Below are 24,000 nucleotides of genomic sequence, written 5' to 3'. Positions count from 1 at the left end.
TAATATGAGGAATATACAGGATATAACGGGTTATAAGGACGGGATTAGTTATACGGCCGGAGAGTATATAATATATAATATGAGGAATATACAGGGTATAACGGGTTATAAGGATGGGATTAGTTATATGGTCGGAGAGTATATAATATATAATATGAGGAATATACAGGATATAACGGGTTATAAGGACGGGATTAGTTATACGGCCGGAGAGTATATAATATATACTATGAGGAATATACAGGGATATAACGGGTTATAAGGACGGGATTAGTTATACGGCCGGAGAGTATATAATATATAATATGAGGAATATACAGGATATAACGGGTTATAAGGACGGGATTAGTTATACGGCCGGAGAGTATATAATATATACTATGAGGAATATACAGGGATATAACGGGTTATAAGGACGGGATTAGTTATACGGCCGGAGAGTATATAATATATAATATGAGGAATATACAGGATATAACGGGTTATAAGGATGGGATTAGTTATACGGCCGGAGAGTATATGATATATAATATGGGGAATATACAGGGATATAACGGGTTATAAGGAGGGGATTAGTTATACGGGCGGAGAGTATATGATATATAATATGAGGAATATACAGGATATAACGGGTTATAAGGACGGGATTAGTTATACGGCCGGAGAGTATATGATATATAATATGAGGAATATACAGGATATAACGGGTTATAAGGACGGGATTAGTTATACGGCCGGAGAGTATATAATATGAGGAATATACAGGATATAACGGGTTATAAGGACGGGATTAGTTATACGGCCGGAGAGTATATAATATATAATATGAGGAACATACAGGATATAACGGGTTATAAGGACGGGATTAGTTATACAGCCGGAGAGTATATAATATATAATATGAGGAATATACAGGGATATAACGGGTTATAAGGACGGGATTATACGGCCGGAGAGTATATAATATATAATATGAGGAATATACAGGGATATAACGGGTTATAAGGACGGGATTATACGGCCGGAGAGTATATAATATGAGGAATATACAGGGATATAACGGATTATAAAGACAGGATTAGTTATACGGGGGAGGAGGGTATATAATATGAGGAATATACAGGGATATAACGGGTTATAAGGACGGGATTGGTTATACAGCCGGAGAGTATATAATATATAATATGAGGAATATACAGGCTATAACGGGTTATAAGGACGGGATTAGTTATACGGCCGGAGAGTATATAATATATAATATGAGGAATATACAGGATATAACGGGTTATAAGGATGGGATTAGTTATACGGCCGGAGAGTATATAATATATGAGGAATATACAGCATATAACGGGTTATAAGGACGGGATTAGTTATACGGGGGAGGATGGTATATAATATATAATATGAGGAATATACAGCATATAACGGGTTATAAGGACGGGATTAGTTATACAGCCGGAGAGTATATAACATATAATATGAGGAATATACAGGATATAACGGGTTATAAGGACGGGATTAGTTATACGGCCGGATAGTATATAATTTATAATATGAGGAATATACAGGGATATAACGGGTTATAAGGACGGGATTAGTTATACGGCCGGAGAGTATATAATATATAATATGAGGAATATACAGGATATATAACGGGTTATAAGGACGGGATTAGTTATACGGGGGAGGAGGGTATATAATATATAATATGAGGAATATACAGGGATATAACGGGTTATAAGGACGGGATTAGTTATACAGCCGGAGAGTATATAACATATAATATGAGGAATATACAGGATATAACGGGTTATAAGGACGGGATTAGTTATACGGCCGGAGAGTATATAATATATAATATGAGGAATATACAGGGATATAACGGGTTATAAGGACGGGATTAGTTATACGGCCGGAGAGTATATAATATATAATATGAGGAATATACAGGGATATAACGGGTTATAAGGACGGGATTAGTTATACGGCCGGAGAGTATATAATATATAATATGAAGAATATACAGCGATATAACGGGTTATAAGGACGGGATTAGTTATACGGGCCAGAGAGGATATAATATATAATATGAGGAATATACAGGGATAAAACGGGTTATAAAGACGGGATTAGTTATACGGGGGGAGAGTATATAATATAAAATATAAGGAATATACAGGATATAACGGGCTATAAGGACGGGATTAGTTATACGGCCGGAGAGTATATAATATATAATATGAGGAATATACAGGGATATAACAGGTTATAAGGACGGGATTAGTTATACGGCCGGAGAGTATATAATATGTAATATGAGGAAGATACAGCATATAACGGGTTATAAGGACGGGATTAGTTATACGGCCGGAGAGTATATAATATGAGGAATATACAGCATATAACGGGTTATAAGGACGGGATTAGTTATACGGCTGGAGAGTATATAATATATAATATGAGGAATTTACAGCATATAACAGGTTATAAGGACGGGATTAGTTATACAGCCGGAGAGTATATAATATATAATATGAGGAATATACAGGGATATAACGGTTTATAAGGACGGGATTAGTTATACGGGCGGAGAGTATATAATATGAGGAATATACAGCATATAACGGGTTATAAGGACGGGATTAGTTATACGGCTGGAGAGTATATAATATATAATATGAGGAATTTACAGCATATAACAGGTTATAAGGACGGGATTAGTTATACGGCCGGAGAGTATATAATATGAGGAATATACAGCATATAACGGGTTATAAGGACGGGATGAGTTATACGGCTGGAGAGTATATAATATATAATATGAGGAATTTACAGCATATAACAGGTTATAAGGACGGGATTAGTTATACAGCCGGAGAGTATATAATATATAATATGAGGAATATACAGGATATAACGGGTTATAAGGACGGGATGAGTTATACGGCTGGAGAGTATATAATATATAATATGAGGAATTTACAGCATATAACAGGTTATAAGGACGGGATTAGTTATACAGCCGGAGAGTATATAATATATAATATGAGGAATATACAGGATATAACGGGTTATAAGGACGGGATTAGTTATACGGCCGGAGAGTATATAATATGAGGAATATACAGGATATAACGGGTTATAAGGACGGGATTCATTATACGGGCCGAAGAGTATATAATATGAGGATTATACAGGGATATAACAGGTATAGAGAGTATAGAATATTAAGAATATTCATATTCAACATACAGGTGCCAACTTCTGGCGCTATTCCTGTCAATAGTGACCAATTAAATTATTGGGTGTATCCTATCAGGTCTCACGGATTTCTGTTTTTACTTTTTAATGTTTTAGTAACCCAGTAAAAAAATAAATTAGTTTGAGTCGATCTCCCTGCAGTAAACCCACGCATTTTATAACGTTGGAAACCATTTCCTTCCAGACTTTGGGAAGTCCTCTCCTTTAGCTCGGTTTCCATTAATTTCCGCATTACTGATGTAAGACTGTAGTTGGCCGAGTCTTCCCTACTAAACAATTTATATACCCAACGCCTGGCCAACTCCAGTCAGATTAACTCTTTCCTAACCAACGCACGCGTCTTCTGTCTGTGAACGAGCCTTTCAGGACAACCTGTAAACCCCTCAATAAAGTTCTGACAAATAATCAGAATAATCAGGAATTATGCAGTTGTTCACAAACATATTATACATAAATGAAAACTTTTTTTTATATAAAAAAGCTATTTTTTATAAAACAATCTGAATCTGATACCAGCGTTTAAAACAAACTACCCCCAAAAAAGGTTTTGTATCAAGTGGAGAATCTTTTGCCGAGGAGGCAAATATTCCGGGAATATCCAGCTTGGAATATCGTTATTTTTTGAGGTATGGGAAAAACTTCAGTTTCTAGTTGAATCTGTGATGTCATAACTGTGACAGCTCCCTGATGTGAATCTTATAGTGTTTATTTAAACCATTTCTCTGGGTGAAACATTTTCCGCACTGAGAACAGGAATACGGCTTCTCCCCCGTGTGGATCCGCTGATGCTTCACGAGAGACGAGCTGTGGGAGAAGCTCTTCCTGCACTCCGAGCAGGAATAAGGCTTCTCTCCAGTGTGGACTCGCTGATGGATAATGAGGTGAGAGCTCTGGTTGAAGCACTTCCCGCATTCTGAACACGCGAAGGGCTTCTCTCCCGTGTGAATCCGCTGGTGGGTAATGAGGACAAATTTACAGGTAAAAGTTTTCCCGCATACGGGGCACGAAAATGGCTTTTTGCCCGTATGAATCTTCCGATGATGGGCAAGAGCTGAGCGCGCGGTAAAGCACTTCCCACATTCGGGACAGGAGAACGGTTTCTTCTTCATGTCACATTGTCTCTGTGTCTCCTCTGGGTCTGGTTCCTCTGAGATACGAACTGCTATATAATCAGCCTCCCCGTCCGTGTCGTCCCCGTCATCACAGGAAGCCGCTTCCTCTTTAATACGAGACAGCGTGCAGTCCGCGGGCGCGGGTTCTGTCAGAGCATCTGCCGGATCTTCCTGCGTGACGGGGGTCGGCGATGTATCAGCAGGAGCCCATCGCGCAGGTTCTTGTGATGTGTGAGCGTCGCGGTCTGACTGCCCTGTCATATCTTCCAAAGACTCGCTCGTCGTCGCGCTTTCTATATTCACATTCTGAGGGTCTGTTTGAAGAAGGTCGCGTTTCTCTTCATTCTCACAATCCCCGGAATTAACGAAGATGTCGCCGCAGGCAGATTCAGCTACTGAATAAAAAAATAAAAGAAATTAAACCCAACTCTAGATATGAATCCACCTGAAGATCACGGAGACAGCACTGCTTGTGGCAAACAGGCCAGAGATCGGTCATCGTATTACCCGGAGAGCCGCGGGGCTGGTGGGTCTCCATCATCACGTCCCTGTAAAGCTCCTTGTGTCCTTCTAAATACTCCCACTCCTCCATGGAGAAATAGACGGTGACATCATCACACCTCACAGGAACCTGAGACACACAATGAGCCGTCACCATCCAGACACACGCCTCGGCGTTACTGTATAACGTCCCGTTCCCAGCAGCGCTCACCTCTCCAGTCAGCAGGGACATCATCTTGTCGGTCAGTTCCAGGATCTGCTTGTTGTTCCTCTCGTGGATCAGCGAGTGAGGTGAAGGCACTGGGCTGGGGGGTCCGTCTGACTCATAGTGAATTCTTTTACACATGACGGGGTCTCCACGTTTCTTCACAATAATATAATCCTAAAGAGAGTGCGAGAAACACCTAATGAAAGGCGTTCAGCCTCCTGCTCCCAGTAGATATTCTCACAAAGTCCTAAAATACAGTTTTGTACTTCTTTGAATTTCAGGTTGACCAGCACTTTGGCTTCTTGGGTAAATATGAATTACAAATTGTAAACAACAACAAAAACATGGAAAATCCCACTTTGGAAAATGAAGCGTCTCTTGCCGTGACCTCCTCTCACCTCTCCGATCAGCAGAGACAGGATCTCCAGAGTGAGGTCCAGGATCCTCTCGGCCACCAGGTTCCTGCTGTTGATCATCGCGTCCGACCCGTCCGTCCGTCTATCCTCGGAGTGACCGGGGAGGAGAATATATTGTATTTACCAACAGCAGCAAACGGCCCTGAAATGATAAAAGCAGAAACTCCTTTCTGGCCAAAAAGTCTAACAAATGGTTGATAAGCTATATGAGGAAAACAGAGTAGAATAGAAGAGCCTAAAACGGTGAGTTCCTGGTAGGATGGGGGTATTTGTTCTGTAGCCTAAGTAGGATATGGTGCAGACGGCCTGGGAAGTCCTTGCTGAATTGCAGAATGCCTCGGTGACACTAACTATACGAGTTGATGTATCAATAACTTTGATGTCGAGGAGGAGATGGCATTCTTTGGCTTGGAGGCTTCTATGGGGTTCTTACTTCCAGGCCTCCTCTAAGATATGTTAGGGAACAGGTCCCTTAACCAAGTCCAGATAAGACAGCAACTAGGAGACCAAGGACTATCTAAGGTAGTTAGTGGAGCTAAAGCGAGATGTTCGGTTTTATCACATAACAGAAGGTTAAGACTCCGGGGCGCTTCCTTTCCAGCGACCCACCTTTCATGCATTGGAGGCTGAGCTTGACCATATGCCAGTGTTGGGGTTCATCGGGCACTTGAAGAGCCAACTGGCCTCAGCAGCTCTGTACCTAAATAAGATAGAAGCACACAAATTTGGGTGGGTTACAGATGACAGAATGACGGGGCCATCGCTGACTCAGTGCCCTGACATAATGACCTTTCATGCTGCCCAGCTGGACCACCCTTGGTCTGGGGAAGTTGGCAGATCCCCAGATCATCCTATCACCCAGAATTCTGGATTAAGCCCTAAGTAAAAGTGTCCCGAGAGGAGGTTAAATTGGGGTAAGCCATGCCGGGGTTAGATAGGACCCGTCAGGATCGGGGGACTTTCACATGGTGGGTGGATAATCAATATACGGTCTTATTGCATGACTACATCTACCACTTTCAGGTCATGACTCCCCCGGTGAAGAACGCTGCAGCAGCCTTCCCTATCGGATGGGCTCCAGGAATTTGCCTCCCCCTGTCTGGACGGCATCACGAGTTTCCACTGTACCGGGAGGATCGTCTCCAGCTCCTAGTGACGCCGTTAGACCGGACCTGACAAATGTCAGATAAGGGTGACTGAAGTCCAGGACTTAGGAACATCAGGTGAACAGCAGAAGACAACGCGACACAGCAACGCCAGAAGCTTAAGCGGTCCGGCCCCTTCGGACAGCTGGGTCCCAGTAGAAGCTTTTGTAGCAGGTAGAGGAACCGCTGAAGGATCTGCCCTGCAAACTGGGGCATTCCGAAGACGGCACCGGGAAAACTCGAGCGTTGGCCGCACCACACGTTTCTCGGAAGCTTCCATGTTTGGAGTCGGAGCAGCACAGAGAGCCACCGAGCTACGAGATCACGAGGTGAGATCCACCACTGAGGAGCAGCACCTGACACCCAGCGAGGACTTCACCGGTGATCATGGACTATAATCTTCCGGCACAGCCAGAACCCGAGCGCTACTGGATTTTCAGTTACTCTCACAGCGGTGGGGTGTATGATGGAGTAGTATATACACTGCTCTGCATCTAGCAGATCTCCACTGGTCACAGCCTGATAGTTACCGATAGTTACCCCTATGTGCCCCACTGATTGACAGGAGGTGAGCCCCATCACACACAGCCACCCCCTGCTGGGTAAATCCCGGACACAGGCAGGTTTTCACCCCTCTGACGTCACACACAGCTCTCCCAGCGACTTTAAAGCATGCACTCACCTGTTTCTCAGGAAGCTTGTTAAGCGGAAGTGACGTTGCCTAGCGCTAAGCCTCAGCGGCCGCCATTTTTGTTTTGGGCAGAGAGCCGTTCCTCGAGGTTCTGACAGTCCGGGTGTTTCTTTTTCCTTTCAGGTTTTTGGGTGCCGGGAACTCAGTGGGGCTAAAACGGAGGCCTGTCTGTATGCGCTGAGGTAAAGAAGCGGCTTCCGGTAAACACCATGAACCGGAAATGTCTCTGGTAACGGAAGCCGCCATGTTATTGGTGGGCAACAATTTCCCACCGGTGGGGAATCTTTTATGAGGGGAGAGAAATGGAGGCGGAAGGGGAGGGCTGGCAGGGACAGGGGCTTCAGTTACTACAATCCTGGGCTTTCATTTTACTGAAATATATATTTCTTACCCAAATTACTCGAATTCAAGAACCTGCCACAGCTCCTCACAGCAGTGGGTGACCGATCCGTCTTCCCTCCTGTTACTCCTCTCCCCACGCCGGTGACCGATCCGGCTTCCCTCCTGTTACCCCTCTCCCCACGGCGGTGACCGATCCGGCTTCCCTCCTGTTACCCCTCTCCCCACGGCGGTGACTGATCCGGCTTCCCTCCTGTTACCCCTCTCCCCACGGCGGTGACCGATCCAGCTTCCCTCCTGTTACCCCTCTCCTCACGGCGGTGACCGATCCGTCTTCCCTCCTGTTACCCCTTTCCTCCGCTCCTCACAGCGGTGACCGATCCGTCTTCCCTCCTGTTACCCCTCTCCTCCGCTCCTCACGGCGGTGACTGATCCGTCTAAAGCACTTTTACACTAAAGCATACTCGCTCGCTCCATCACACCTCGCACCCTTACCTTCCCTGCAGCTGTTTGTAATGGCTGCAGACACAGTAGGCAAGCAGCCATACCGTTGTGCGACCTCACCGCACTCCCGTGAGTGGGCCAGCCCTGTTGGGAAACTTCTGGACTGACCCTGACGGGCGATATCCCTCCTCATATATAGGGACGTGCTGCATTAGCAGCAGGGGAAGTCAGCGATGTGATATAGGCTGGGATGCATAAAGCAGGCTCGGCTCACAAGCTAACAATCTATAGATACCGTTAGTTTCCTGACCTGTGTGTCACCCCCTCCTCTAACACGCACCAGCACCCCATGTATAGTGTAGAGAACATACATGTCCTTTTTATCAGTATACCTAAGGGCCAGAATTTCTTGATTAGGCAAAACACGTGTCGCGTGAGGCTTATGTTTGGGGGACACCAGTTTCTGGGGGAGTGGGGGTGCCAAGTAAATTTAAGAACCCTGGGCTACTATAACAACAATCTGCCCAGAGGTGGGAGCCTTCACACAAAAAGGCCAAGAGGAGCTCCCACGCTCTTTTGCCACCTGGGTGGCTATGTGGGGATTTGGGTGGCTACCTTACCTTATAGTGAAATAACGAGTTGCCGACCCATCTCTAAGCGTCTAACGGTTACTTGTAGTAATCCGCGAGGCACAAATACTAACAAGAAAATGCTTCTTCAACAAGGAAATGGAGACTTTAATGCAACGATGGAACGGCTTCACAAAACTAACTGCGTGGATACCGCATGTGATGGCGGGAGTCGAGGTAATTGGGGGGTATGTCAGGGACCACCTAACCCTCGTCGGGCAGAGATGTTTCAAAGCCCTCATTGTATGGGGTGGAATACGGGCGTCATTGTCTTCTGATGTGTGTCCTCGATCTCTGCCCTCGTCGCGTATCGTATCTTCAGCCTTCGCTAAAAACCGCGCGGTGATGTCATAGCCGTGATGTCATAGCCGTGACCTCTCCCTGATGTGAATCTTCAGATGGTTCGTTAAGCCGTGCCTCTGGGAGAAACATTTCCCGCACTCGGTACACGTGAACGGCTTTTCCCCTGTGTGGGTCCTCAGGTGGTTGGCCATGGAGGACCTTTCTGTAAACCTCCTCCCGCACTCCGAGCACGAGTAGGGCTTCTCCCCCGTGTGGATCCGCTGGTGTTTAGTGAGGTTCGACGTCTTGTTGAAACATTTTCCGCATTCCGAGCAGGAGAACAGCTTCCCTCCCGCGTGGGTCCACAGGTGCTGGGTGAGCTCCGAGCTCTGGATGAAACACTCTCCGCATTCCGGGCACGTGAAAGGTTTCTCGGCATCGGGAATCTGCCGGCGAGGAACGAGAATGAATTTATGGCGAAAGGTTTAAACTCCGACGGGAAAAAACCCGTAAAAAACTAAACGGTAATTTGGGTGCTTAATAGGACTCCTCGAATCAACTTTATTTATAATCCTAAAACGTCATCCCCATGCTGCCCAACGCAGTTGGTGGAAGTCTCATTCTACCATGCCAAGCTCCTGCTACTCCGCTCTCACCCTTACTAAGGAAACCTACGTCACCTCCCTCACCTCCTCTCTAACCCCAAATGCCTCTTCGGTGCTTTCAATTCCATTCTTGCCCCTGTCACAACTACCCCTTCCGCCAGCCTCCCCGCCTCTGACTTTGTCACCTACTTCGATAATAAAACTGAGGCAATCATACGTGAAATGTCTGATCGGTCTGCCATATGCTCCTTCACACGCACACACACACACGTACGCGCACACACGCACACACACACTAAACTGTCCTTCCTCCTGTACTATTAACCAGTTCTCTCTGGCCACTGATGAGTTTTCTCTCCTCGCCTAACCTATCCTTTCTCATCCACTCCAGCCAAACACGCATCTTTAACCTCTCCCTCTTTACTGGATCCATCCCATACTCCTTTAAGCTTCCATCACTCCTATCCTGAAAACAGTCCTGACCGATCTGCCCAACCACCGTCTCATCGCTCTTCCACTCGCCTCCAAGCTTACTGAATGACTTCTATTAGACCCCAGTAACAACGTTTCTCTCCACCTCTTTACTTGCCCCCCTTCAGTCTGGATTACCCTCTATATATTCCCCTCGATTTTTTATTTCGATCAGGCGCCGTGATGTCATACCTGTGACTTCTCCCGGACGTGAACCTTCAGATGATTTCTTAAGCCGTGCCTCTGGGCGAAACACTTTCCGCAGTCCGCACACGCGAAGGGCTTCTCTCCCGTGTGGGTCCTCAGGTGGCTAATCACGGACGTCCTGTCTGCGAAGCTCTTCCCGCACTCGGGGCAGGAATACGGCTTCTCTCCGGTGTGGATCCGCTGATGTTTAATGAGGTTCGAGCTCTGTCTGAAAAGCTTCCCGCACTCCGAGCACGAGAACTGCTTTTCTCCCGTGTGGATCCGCTGGTGAATGACGAGACTGGATTTACAGCCAAAGGTCTTCCCGCATTCCGAGCAGGAGAACGGCCGCTCCTCCGTGTGAGTCTTCTGGTGATAGACAAGAGCTGAGCTCTCGGCAAAACGCCTCCCGCACTCCGAACACGAGAACGGCTTCTCCCCGGCATCACGCGGCCTCCGCGTCTCCTCAGTGACATCACCCTCATCTTCTGTCAGAGTATCTGCCGGATCTTCCCACATGACGGGGGTCGGCGATGTATGAGCAGGAGCCCGCCGCGCAGGTTCTTGTGATGTGTGAGCGTCGCGGTCTGACTGCCCTGTTATATCTTCCAAAGACTCTCTCGTCGTCGCGCTTTCTATATTCACATTCTGAGGGTCTGTTTGAAGAAGGTCGCGTTTCTCTTCATTCTCACAATCCCCGGAATTAACGAAGATGTCGCCGCAGGCAGATTCAGCTATTGGGTGGTGAAACATTAAATAATGTTGAGAGAAAGAACAAAAACTCACCCCGAGACCACACAGCTCTATCTCTAAAGAGGAAATCCAACCACAGTTTTAGAGAGAGAGAAAAAAACCTCACCCAAAATCACTGCCTGTGGGGAACAATAGAATGGCTCTGTCTTAATCAACGAGTTGGACTCCCTGACTAATGAAAGTCTATGGAGGAAGGGACTTCATCAGCGTTGTCATAAAGCATCAGCTCAGTGTGGTGTTTGAGTCGGGAAAGTCACCCAAAATATCACATGACCGACAGCAATGGCGGCTCCAGGTCTGCAGGTTAAGGGGCTTATTGGGGCAAAATGAGATAAAACCAGGTTTTTGTCACCGACCGACATTACTGTAAACAAGGTGGGGGGATTATATTACTATATACAGCATTGGGGGGTTATTTCAGTGTATATACTGTGGGTTTAATTACCAAGATACCAAAAAATATAGAATGAAAAAATCATTCTAAAACAAAATTGCATAAGAAACACATAATAATCAGCAACCCCCCCGTCCGTGACGTCACCTCCATCGCGGGAAGCCGCTTCCTCGTTAACATGAGACGGAGTGCAGTCCGCGGGTTCTGTCAGAGTATCTGCCGGATCTTCCCGCGATGTATGAGCAGGAGCCCGCCGCGCAGGTTCTTGTGATGTGTGAGCGTCGCGGTCTGACTGCCCTGTAATATCTTCCAAAGACTCGCTCGTCGTCGCACTTTCTATATTCACATTCTGAGGGTCTGTTTGAAGAAGGCCGCGTTTCTCTTCATTCCCACAATCCCCGGAATTAACGAAGATGTCGCCGCAGGCAGATTCAGCTACTGAATAAAAAAATAAAAGAAATTAAACCCAACTCTAGATATGAATCCACCTGAAGATCACGGAGACAGCACTGCTTGTGACAAACAGGCCAGAGATCGGTCATCGTATTACCCGGAGAGCCGCGGGGCTGGTGGGCCTCCATCATCACGTCCCTGTAAAGCTCCTTGTGTCCTTCTAAATACTCCCACTCCTCCATGGAGAAATAGACGGTGACATCATCACACCTCACAGGAACCTGAGACACACAACGAGCCGTCACCATCCAGACACACGCCTCGGTGTTACTGTATAACGTCCCGTTCCCCGCAGCGCTCACCTCTCCAGTCAGCAGGGACATCATCTTGTGGGTCAGTTCCAGGATCTTCTGCTCGCGGTTCCTCCCGTGGGTCGGCGAGTGAGGTGGAGGCTTCGGGTTGGGGCTCCGGGTCCTGGGGGGTCCGTCTGACACATAGTGACTCCTTCTACACATGACGGGGCCACCACGTTTCTTCATAATAATATAATCCTACACAGCGTGAGAAACACAAGTGTCACTGAGCCCTGGAATATGTATAATTCTATACACTTTCTGCACTCCCCCAACCCCGGGACCAATCAGATTATCAGCTCTTCGGCTTTATAAGAATATAAGAAACACGGAGACCCCCAGTTGGTAAAATGAAGCGTCTCCCGCCGCGACCTCCTCTCACCTCTCCGATCAGCAGAGACAGGATCTCCAGAGTGAGGTCCAGGATCCTCTCGGCCACCCGGCTCCTGCTGTTGATCATCGCGTCCGACCCGTCCGTCCGTCTATCCTCGGCCTGACCGGGGAGGAGAATATATTGTATTTACCAACGGCATCAAACGGCCCCTGAAATCATAAAAAGGGTCTAATTGTTATTATGAGGTTTATGTTGCTTTATACATCTCACACAGAAACAGATCACAGATAACATTAAACTGCAGCCGCCGCGCTCTCCCCCATTCTTCTAACATTAAACTGCAGCCGCCGCGCTCTCCCCCATTCCTCTAACATTAAACTGCAGCCGCCGCGCTCTCCCCCATTCCTCTAACATTAAACTGCAGCCGCCGCGCTCTCCCCCATTCCTCTAACATTAAACTGCAGCCGCCGTGCTCTCCCCCATTCCTCTAACATTAAACTGCAGCCGCCGCGCTCTCCCCCATTCTTCTGACATTAAACTGCAGCCGCCGCGCTCTCCCCCATTCTTCTAACATTAAACTGCAGCCGCCGCGCTCTCCCCCATTCCTCTAACATTAAACTGCAGCCGCCGCGCACTCCCCCATTCTACTAACATTAAACTGCAGCCGCCGCGCTCTCCCCCATTCTTCTGACATTAAACTGCAGCCGCTGAGCTCTCCCCCATTCTACTAACATTAAACTGCAGCCGCCGCGCTCTCCCCCATTCTACTAACATTAAACTGCAGCCGCCGCGCTCTCCCCCATTCTTCTAACATTAAACCGCAGCCTCCGCACTCTCCCCCATTCTACTAACATTAAACTGCAGCCGCCACGCTCTCCCCCATTCTTCTAACATTAAACTGCAGCCGCCGCGCTCTCCCCCATTCTACTAACATTAAACTGCAGCCGCCGCGCTCTCCTACATTCTACGAACATTAAACTGCAGCCGCCGCGCTCTCCCCCATTCTACTAACATTAAACTGCAGCCGCCGCGCTCTCCCCATTCCTCTAACATTAAACTGCAGCCGCCATGCTCTCCCCCATTCTTCTAACATTAAACTGTAGCCGCCGCGCTCTCCCCCATTCTACTAACATTAAACTGCAGCCGCCGCGCTCTCCTACATTCTACGAACATTAAACTGCAGCCGCCGCGCTCTCCCCCATTCTACTAACATTAAACTGCAGCCGCCGCGCTCTCCCCATTCCTCTAACATTAAACTGCAGCCGCCACGCTCTCCCCCATTCTACTAACATTAAACTGCAGCCGCCGCGCTCTCCCCCATTCTTCTAACATTAAACTGCAGCCGCCGCGCTCTCCCCCATTCTTCTAACATTAAACTGCAGCCGCCGCGCTCTCCTACATTCTACGAACATTAAACTGCAGCCGCGGCGCTCTCCCCCATTCCTCTAACATTAAACTGCAGCCGCCGCGCTCTCCCCCATTCCTCTAACATTAAACTGCAGCCGCTGCGCTCTCCCCCATTCTACTAACATTAAACTGCAGCCGCTGCGCTCTCCCCCATTCTACTAACATTAAACTGCAGCCGCCGCGCTCTCCCCCATTCTACTAACATTAAACTGCAGCTGCCGCGCTCTCCTACATTCTACAAACATTAAACTGCAGCTGACGGTTTCCCAGTGGTGGGACTTAGGTTTTACACTAAGGGCAGTTGGGAGGCTTGGTGCATACAGGTAATACACATGGTGTATTGGAGTAGTAGATACATAGCTCTGCATCAAGCAGGCCTCCACTGGGCACAGACCCAGCCCGATATACCCCCTCTAGTTACCCCTGCCCCCTTTGTGCCCCACTGATTGTCAGGAAGTGATCCCCATCACACACAGCCCCCCACCCCCCCCCTGTTGGGTAAAGTAAACCCCAGACAAAGACAGCCCCCCCTGACGTCACACACCTCTGCCAGCGATTTTAAAACATGCACTCACCTGTTTCTTCCGACGTCCGGTAAGCGGAAGTGACGTTGCGTGGCAGTGAACGTACACAGCCGCCTTGTTTATTGGGGTCGCTAAAATTGGATTCTGCCAAAGTTGGAGAATCTTCGGAAATGAAAGGATGTTCTGCGACTGCGCACTGAACAACGGGTAGTGCTTCCTGCTGTGAACAGGAAATGTCGCTGAAAACGGAAACAACCGCCGCCATCTTGTTGGTGGGTTAGAATTTGCAATTAGTCTGTGAGTGTTTTCCCACCCACAGGATGGCCGCCATTTTTTTCTTCTTTCTTCTCCTTTTCCATGTAGAGGATGTGTAGAGACGGTGAGACAGAAGGATGGAGAGTAGAGCTGAGGCAGAGGGAATTAATGACAATTACAGTAATCCTATTGTTTTTATTTCCTGCCAAAAAATTACGTGACCCCCTGCGAGAGTCATCACACCTAACTCGCATCACACCTATCACTCAAAACACCTCACTCCGATCGTTCTTCACCCATGACGCCTCCTTTGCAGCTGCGATATTACTTGAGGGTCACGTGACATCATGTCCTGTGACCCCACAATGCTCCCACTGCTGGTGGGTCCAACCTCGGCGGCCACTCACAGCTTGGTGCCATTTTACAGAGATTTTTTTGCTCAATGAAATTTTCATTTGAAAAGAAAGCCCTATTTGGGGAAAAAATAATGCTAAAAATACTTTAATTGTAAAAACACATTAAAAAGCCTCAGGCCTTAAGGGGTAAAGGCGTTAGATAATTCAACTTAAAAGTCTTCACTCATTTTATTTCTCTTTACCGCGTGGCTTAACCACTCGTAGCAGCTGGTACTTAACCCTGGTACGCATAGCGATGGGAAGGTCTGGGGGGAAAAAACGGAAAATTGGTAAATCTTTACATTTATATGGGGGGGGGTTCTGAAAAAATTGGACCAAACTAGAGTGTGGAAAATCTTTTACAACAAAAAAAATATGTTTACGACGTGAAAGACACACAAATAATGCCAGTTACTGTTTCATTTGGGGTAGGCGCTAAGGGGAAAATCTGATTGGGCGATTGTGATCGCTCTCCCTGTCCAATCCATGGAGGGGCAGAGATCTTTTTTTGGGGGGGGGTTACCTGTTCTCATGTTGTTCCGTTTGCAACAAAAAATAGTTTTAAAAACCTCTAGGACAAGATAAAGCGAAGTGGGGGGCTCTCATTTATTAGGGAAGGTATGTTTTTAGTTTTTACCATTCAATGACAAACATTCCTCAGCCGGTTCCCTTTTCATATCCTTATAACGTTTTATCTTTGGCAAAACTGAAAATATCTTACAGTTCTGTGAAGACCGTATTGGCTCGATTATGAGGTTTTATTTAGAAAAAAAAAACCTTGTCTTATAATCGAGGTCATCTTTTATTCAGACCTCAGATCAGGTGTTTACTCATCTCCCACACTAACTCAATCTCACACTCACTCTCCTTTTCTGCAGCTCCACTTCTTCTCTTGCCTCTTCTTGTTAGTCTGTCTTCTTTCTTCGCTTATGTGTGAACCAGTCCTCCGGGAGCACTTCTACAAAAGGAGAGTCTCTGGGCCCTCCCTCTTCCCTAATTGGAGAAACGGGGGAGAGGCTCCACCCTTTTGCGGAAGTACTTGGATAACGGAGGACAAAGAAAGAAGGCAGAAGGATAAGAGACAAGAGAAGAAAGAAGGCAGAAGCATAAGAAGAGGCAAGAGAAGGAAGAAGGGAGAAACATAAAATAGACAAGAGAAGAAGGCAGAAGGATAAGAAGAGACAAGAGAAGAAAGAAGGCAGAAGGATAAGAAGAGACAAGAGAAGAAAGAAGGCAGAAGCATAGGAGACAAGAGAATATGGCAGAGGGATAAGAAGAGGCAAGAAAAGAAAGGAAGCTACGGAAAAGGAGAGAGGGACATTGACAGAGAGCTTTAGGTAGTGTGAGGGAGTGAGGGTAAGAGAGAGAGAGTCAGAGTGCGAGAAAACTAAAGCATTAGTTTTATTTTTTTTCCCCCCAATAGGGTCGCCTTATATTCAGGACTTTTTTTTGCATTAGGATGCAAAGTTGGGGGGGGGGGGGGGGGTTGTCTTATAATCAAGCAAATACGGTACGCCCTTATATGGACAAATGTCTGCAAAGTCAGTTTCCATGCACAGGATCAGTTCGTTCTCACAGCGCTAACTGCGCTTGTCCCGCGCGTGAATCTTTTGGTGCGTCAGAAGGCTCGACTTTGCCGCGAAGGAATTCCCGCACTGGGAACAGGAGAACGGCTTCTCTCCTGTGTGAGTCCTCTGATGGTAAATAAGTCCTGACCGGTCGGTGAAACCTTTGCCACATTCGGAACACACAAAGGTTTTTTTCCCGGTGTGAATGCTCTGATGCCTAGAGAAATGCGACTTGGTGCTGAAGCGCTTCCCGCACTCGGAGCACGAGTAAGGTCTCTCTCCCGTGTGGACCTTCTGATGCTGATCGTGACTTGACTTGAACGTGAAACACTTCCCGCACGTTGAACACGCGAAGGGCTTCTCCCCAGTGTGCGTCCTCTGATGCTTCACAAGACTGGATTTCAAGGTAAAAAAATTGCCGCACACAGAGCAGGAGAACGGCTTCTCTCCCGTGTGAACCCGCTGGTGCTGGACCAGCTGCGACTTGGTGTTAAAACGCTTGGCGCACTCGGGACACGGGAACGGTCTCTCCGTGCCGTGAGTCCTCTGATGGTAAAGGAGATGCGACTTGTCAGGAAAACGCTTCCCGCACACAGAGCAGGCCAAAGTCTTCTCGACGGCGTGACTCTCCTGATGCGAAACGCGGCCGGACTTCCCGCACGCAGAGCGCGAGAACGGCTTCTCTCCCGTGTGAATCTTCTCGTGTTTAACCAGACTCCACGTCACGGCAAAGCGTTTCCCGCACACGGCACACGGAAAAGGCTTCTCTCCCGTGTGGCTCCTCTGATGGATCACCAAATGCGCTTTGGTAATAAACCGCCGTCGGCATTCGGAACAGGCGTACGGCTTCTCCGAGGCGTGGACCCGCTCGTGGCACACCAGACCCGACTCATGGGCGAAGCATTTCCCGCATATGGGACAGGAGAAGGGCTTCTCCCCTGCGCGGCTTCTCTCGTGCATCTTGAGATCTTGGTGTTTCGCGTGGTCGCCATCTTCCGTCACGTCTGCTGGGTTTCCTTCTTCGCCCGAGGTTGATTCCTCCTTCACGATGAAAGTGGTGTATTCTATCGGCATTCCTTCCGCGTCGGTGGCATCGTCTTCATCGAAGGAGTCCGATTCCTCCTTGACGACCACGGTTTTATATTCTACCCGCGTCTGTTCCACGAGGTTTCCCTCATCTCCGGACGGGGACTCCTCCTTGATGATAACCGTTCTGTATTCCGCCTCTTCGTCCTCCGAGCGCGGTTCCTCCTTTATACGAACGGTCAGAAGTCCCCTTTCGCCTGAGAGGGACTCTTCTTCGCTTCCTTCCTCCTCAATACCGGCATCTGCGTGCTTTGTATGTTCTTCGCGTGTAGAATGATCTGTGTAGCTCTGATTCGCTTCTTTGGCTCCGCCTTCTCGCGCTCTTCTCCCGCCCCGGCCTTTTCTCTTCTTCGGATTACACGTAGGGCCTCCTTCGTCGCCCGGCATAGGGATACGGCTGGGGAAGCCCTTGGTTTCTTTACTTCCCACAGATCCATCTGCCTCGTGGAGAGAAGTTTAGATTAGAACTCGTTAGAGGCCGTCACGGACATTCTACAAGGAACGCGCTAAACCTGGATTTATAATGAGGGGTGAACGTTATATTTTATTATCCGCATTGGATTAGCACTACGGGACCCATCAGGAGTCCTATCCGGGGCCCCACCGATGTCACGAGCGTAATACCCCAACGCCGAAGCTGCACAGGACAACACGGCCCCTGAGGCTATGTCTTACCCCGAGGCCGGGTTATCGCTGATGTCTCATCACCGTGAAGTTCCTCTTCCTCCATCTTCTGTTCTTTGATGCAAGCAGCTCTGTCGCCCAGCATGGATGGTACCTAACAAAAAAATGACTACGGTCAGTCTGTAATTTGCTCTGGAGATGACTCTAAAGTGCAGTCCCATGCGTGTTTAAATTTCCTCACTGGACTACCCTCTACCACCTCTGCTGGGAGGCTGTTGGCTTCCTGGTAGCCACAAAAGCCCTTCCTTGTCAGTAACTCCAGCTGACGTGACCTCTCTTAACCCCGGACCGGCTGTTAACACGCATGTCTCTCTTACCCGTCCGCCCACCTCTTCGGAGGGACTCGAGACCAGCAGGTAAACTTTTAATGCTGAGACCACCCCGGCAGGTAGGGGGCTACCGGTAACAACGGCGCAGCACCCAGACTTGCTTCCTGCAAAGAGACGATTAGTAATTTAAGAGACCCATTTCAAATGTGTCCACCATCTTGTAAAATCATAGTTGCCAACTGCACTGACACAAGTCCTGCTGCTCATCTCGTCTGTCCCATGGCTAATTGCACAGTGACCGGGGGGGGACATTAAAGCCCCAATTGATTCAGTAAAGAAGGACGTTTAATTGAATTATTAATTATGACACATGACTGCCCCTCAGCTGTTACCCCACCTCTGGACCCCCCACATACCGTCTGCCCCCACCAGCAGAGGACAGCTCACTGCACGGACCCTCTCTGCCCAGGCAGCGCTTTATTTTGACGTCACAGCTGCCCGTGGGGTGACGGGAGCTGTAGTTTAACGTTGGAGGTGCACTACACATGCGCACTGGATCCCAGCCTCCCGGCTGCGTTACCATAGAGTTGAGGGCGTGTCTGCACAACGCTCAACAACGGAAATAGGATTCGTCGGCGGCCATGTTGGATGAGGGCGGGATTCCCATTAGTAGCAGGGAGCCTGGTAGGTGCCTGGGTCATGTGAAGAAAACGGGGTATTTGGGGCAAGTGAGCTTTAAGCCCAGAAGTGTTTAATGTTCAGCAACGTCTGCTTTGGTGAGATGATCTGCAGTGATAGATATGGGAGGGTACAGAGTATTGTGATGCTCTGCAGCCCTGGGAGGAAGTGGGGCAGGACTGTGTGATGCTCTGCAGATCCTTCTATGGAAGGGGTGCAGTCCGATGTGATGCTCTGCAGACTGGGGGGGAGCGTCCTGAGCTAAATAGTGATTAGACAGTGAGATGCTCTGCAGTCCTGCCGGGGCATTTAGAAGGACACAAGGAGCTTTACAGGGACGTGACGATGGAGACCCACCAGCCCCGCAGCTCATTGCGTAAGAGGAGAGGCCTATCGTATCATTAATGGAGTTACTTTGACTTTTTGGACATTCTCGTAAAGATTGACATTTTGAATAAAGCTATGTATTCATGTATTTGTTTTCTTTAGAATAAAGAGGAAGTGCGTTACTCTGCAGTTCCCTCACGAGGTCCCTCCTCGACAGGCATGACGTGTCCGGCACAGGAAGTGCTCCCCCGCTCAGGACTCACCCGGGGGAGACGCGCTTCTCTCGTTCCCGCTGCGGGGTCAACTCGGAACAGAAGACCTCTTCGGGGGAGGGCCCGTCCTCGTGAGGCTCGTTCTCAGGGTTGTCTGTGTAGGACCTTTCATCCTTTTCTTCTAGATTGTAAGCTCTTCTGAGCAGGGCCCCTCCTCGCTTTTGGTAACACTATGCTCTGCCCGTTGTACAGCGCCCCGCAATCCGGCAGCACCCTACAAATCCGTCCGTCAGACAAATCCTTGCGTTAAATGGTAAGCCTGGTCTAAATAACCTGAAGCCTCCGTGACTGGAGAACTCTATGGTGTCTATTGAAGAGTCTATTGGTGTTCCACCTCCTTGACCCGACAAATGAAGGAGGTCCGACCCCCGTGGGCTTCTGCGTCAGGAATCACCTAGCCAGGCCCTGTATAATGTACAGTTAAGTCCTCGCCCATTAAATTATACATTATACGGGGCCAGCTCAGCCGTTCTTCCTGGAGTGGCTCATTTTCCTTTATCTGTGAATTTTAATGTGTGATGTCATAACCAGTGGCAGATCCTGGCCTAGGCGGCAGTCCCCCCTCTCCTGCTGCAAAACCAGTGGGGCAGATCGCCATCTTGGGTGATCAGGGGCTGCCATAGCCTGCATTTTGAAGTGGCGTTATAACTAGGAGTGAGAGTTGAGGAGAGGGATGGGGTAGGAGGGTATTTGGAGATAAGTGAGGAGATGTAGATACTGCCTGCGGGACAAAATAGAATGGCTTGGTCTGAATCACCCAGTCGGACACTCTAATGAAAGTCTATGGAGGAACGGACTTCATTAGCATTGCCATAAAGCATCAGCTCAGTGTGGTGTTTGAGCCGGGAAAGTCACCCAAAATATCACATGACTGACAGCAACGGCGGCTCCCGGTCTGCAGATAAAGGGAAGTTTTTGTCAATTCCAAACGACATTACTGGATACAGCCCTGTGGGTTATATTACTGGATCCAGGGGGGGTTCTGATATTACTGGATACAACCCTGGGGGTTATATTACTGGATCCGGGGGGGGGGGGTTCTGATATTACTGGATACAGCCCCATGGGGGCTGGATAAAGTGCCAGGGGGATTTATAACTGAATATAGCTCAGGGGGGTTATATTACTGGATACAGTGCTGATACAGTACAGATACTGTACACCGCGGTGTGGGGTGGGGGGGTTATTACTGCGATAACAAAAGAATCGTCCACGTAAGACTCCCCCATGTCTAATTCAGGCTGTTCTTAATTCGGTGTCCTCTGCAGCATATTTTGCGCCGGGGTCTCCTGCTGTCCCACCATCTAATCCTTCCTGGAAGACTCCCCCCCTTTGGCCTGGAGCCTGTGCTATAAACGGGTCTCTGCGACCTATACCGTGGGGTTTATTTAAATATTTAGCCATAAAAAATTTAGAACATCAATAAAACCTTTTTATAAAATCCCGTCAAGAATCTCTCTCCGTTGGCGGTCCTCCGACGCGAGCTCCTTCCCTTTCTCGTTATCCCGAGGACACGTTACTTTTTGTGTGGGTCCTCTGATGCCTGACACGGCTGGAGCTTTGGGCGAAACATCGCCCGCATTCCGAACACGAGAAGGGTTTCTCCCCCGTGTGGACCCTCTGATGGTAGACGAGCATCGACTTCTCCAGGAAGCTTTTCCCGCACTGCGGACACGAGAACGGCTTCTTCCCGGAGTGAATCCTCTGATGCTTGACGAGATTCGACTTGTCGGTGAAGCACTTCCCGCACTCCGCGCACGAGAAGCGGTCTCCTCGGTGCTTTCTCTGATGTCTGAGGAAGTGGGACTTGGTGATGAACTTTTTCCCGCACTCGGAACACGAGTACGGCTTCTCTCCCGTGTGGATCTTCTGATGGTACGCCAAGCTCGACTTATCGGTGAAGCTTTTCCCGCACGCCGAACACGAGAACGGCTTCTCTCCCGTGTGGATCCTCTGGTGCTTCACCAGGTTCGACTTGTCCGTGTAATACTTCCCGCATTCCGAACACGAAAAGCCGTCTCCCGTGTGGACGCGCTGATGGCGGGCAAGGTGCGAGCTGTTGGTGAAGCCCTTCCCGCAGTCGGAACACGCGTAGGGCTTCTCTCCCGTGTGGATCCGCCGGTGGACGATAAGATTTCCGTTTCTCGTGAAACATTTCCCACAAAAGGAACATATGAAGGACCTTGGCTGCTTGTCGGCTGCCTGGTTTGCGGCGGGATCGGAATTACCGGACTCGCAAAGATCTCGACCCGTCTCTTCTTCTTTACCGGAAGACGATTCCTCCTTTACGAGGTCGGCTTCGGTGGGCGCGTGGAAGTCGGTGTCTGAGAGGTCCTCTTCTTCACACGAGGTCGATTCCTCCTTAATGACCAGTTTATATTCTGACTGCTCATCATCCGCGGGAGACCCCGCATCGCATGAAGTAGGTTCCTCTTTAATTCGACGAGACGGACGTTCTCCGGGTGTGTAACCGTCGCTGTCTGCGAGATACGCTTCTTCACCCAAGGCTGATCCCTCTTTTGTAGGAGGACATTCTGTGGGGTCATAGTTGTCCATAAGATCATCTTCACCCTTTAATGCCGCGTTCTCTTTGATCTGACGCGTGTTTCCTGTCTCAGCAGCGGTGTCTCCGTGGCCTTCCGATGGGGCTTGTTCCTCCTCAGAGTCACTACGTGTATATTCTGACTGGATACCGATTATGGTGCCCCTGGGACTTCTTTCTTCACGCCGGGAGGGTTCCTTTCCCACGCGTTTCGCAGCTAGGCTCTCACTTGGCTTGTTTGTTCTCGGGTCTTTTTCTTCTGGAACATTCCCAAAGCTTCTATTTTCGGTTACACGGTCCAGCAGCGATACGGTGGTGTCACGTCCCTCGTGCTGGATTCCGAGAACTCCTCCATCTGGGGAAAAAGCGAAGAGTTAATGGTGAGCGAAACATTCTCAGAGGGAAATCTAGAAAGTGTTTTCAGGATCCAGAAGAAAGAAGGCTCGCAACTCATTTTTTTGGGGCGCATCTGCTCAGAAAAGGTTCAATAGTTACGTTGTTTCAAAACTGGAACTTTTTGGGTTTTGATGTTACAGAGGAGAAGACCTCCCACCGATTCCACGTAATAAAGACGTATCTGGGCCGGCCTGACCCGGGGAAGCTCAACGGTTGCCTTTTATTATGCAGAGCGTGCGATGCGACATCATGAGCCGTGTCACTACGGAGGATGTGCTAGGTAGACACAGTGCTCCATAGTGCTTGCGATGGAGATCTTTGAGTGCTGAGGAGCCTGATCGCCCGATAGGGACGACTGTGCCCCTGAAACTGCCACCCTGAGCGCGATCGGCGATGAATATCCGTACAGCCCCTGCTTACGAGTGCAGCAAAGATCCCGGGAGAGAGAATGCCTTACCCTGTGACCTGGGCGGTCGGGTGTCCTCTGTCTTCGCTTTACTGCGTCCTTCAAAATCCTCGCATTCCTACACAAAGAAACACAGTGACATCATCACACCGTATGATGGAGAAATAGACGGTGACATCATCACACCTCACAGGAACCTGAGACACACAATGAGCCGTCACCATCCAGACACACGCCTCGGTGTTACTGTATAACGTCCCGTTCCCAGCAGCGCTCACCTCTCCAGTCAGCAGGGACATCATCTTGTTGGTCAGTTCCAGGATCTTCTGCTCGCGGTTCCTCTCGTGGGTCAGCGAGTGGGGTGGAGGCACCGGGCTGGGGCTCCGGGTCCCGGGGGGTCCGTCGGACACGCGGGGGATGGGGTCACTGGGCTTCCTGACGATCATATAATCCTACATGTTGAGAGCATAACACGCCTCAGATCCATGCACATAAAGGTGGGGAGGACAGGGACATGACTGCGCCATTAGCAGCCGCCTCACCTCTCCGGTCAGCAGGGAGATGATCTGCAGGGTGAGCTCCAGGATCCTCTCAGACACCCGGTTCACGTCCTTCATGGTGAGCGCGGAGTTAATAAAACGAATTTACGGATCACTCAGAGTCAACCTATA

General features: G+C 48.8%; 1 protein-coding gene across 1 annotated transcript; it reads right to left on the bottom strand.

Moving 5' to 3' along the window:
* Positions 1-3,929: 3,929 nt before the first annotated feature.
* Positions 3,930-23,946, bottom strand: LOC149275517 (uncharacterized). Its single transcript, XM_089504635.1, has 10 exons — positions 23,872-23,946; positions 23,608-23,781; positions 23,381-23,447; positions 21,506-22,882; positions 18,757-18,872; positions 18,431-18,533; positions 16,703-18,192; positions 10,318-10,755; positions 8,236-8,244; positions 3,930-4,364 (listed from the first exon to the last, which is right to left on the bottom strand). Exons 1-10 carry the CDS (start codon positions 23,944-23,946, stop codon positions 3,930-3,932), a joined length of 4,284 nt encoding a protein of 1,427 aa, XP_089360761.1.
* Between the last annotated feature and the right edge of the window lie 54 nt (positions 23,947-24,000).

Source organism: Sceloporus occidentalis, unplaced genomic scaffold (assembly GCF_023333645.1).
Source record: "Sceloporus occidentalis isolate IW3139 unplaced genomic scaffold, rSceOcc1.0.p SCAF_282, whole genome shotgun sequence".
Classification (NCBI taxonomy): domain Eukaryota; kingdom Metazoa; phylum Chordata; class Lepidosauria; order Squamata; family Phrynosomatidae; genus Sceloporus; species Sceloporus occidentalis.
Note: the sequence above shows the minus strand (reverse complement) of the source record. Positions and strands in the feature narration are given on the sequence as shown.

Coding starts and splice junctions, on each gene's coding strand:
- LOC149275517 (XM_089504635.1), bottom strand. CDS start 23,946: ATGAAGGACGTGAACCGGGTGTCTGAGAGGATCCTGGAGCTCACCCTG. Junction 18,534..18,756: donor CCGAAGAGGTGGGCGGACGG/GTAAGAGAGACA, acceptor TTTTTTTGTTAG/GTACCATCCATGCTGGGCGA. Junction 18,193..18,430: donor AGCGATAACCCGGCCTCGGG/GTAAGACATAGC, acceptor TCCACGAGGCAG/ATGGATCTGTGGGAAGTAAA.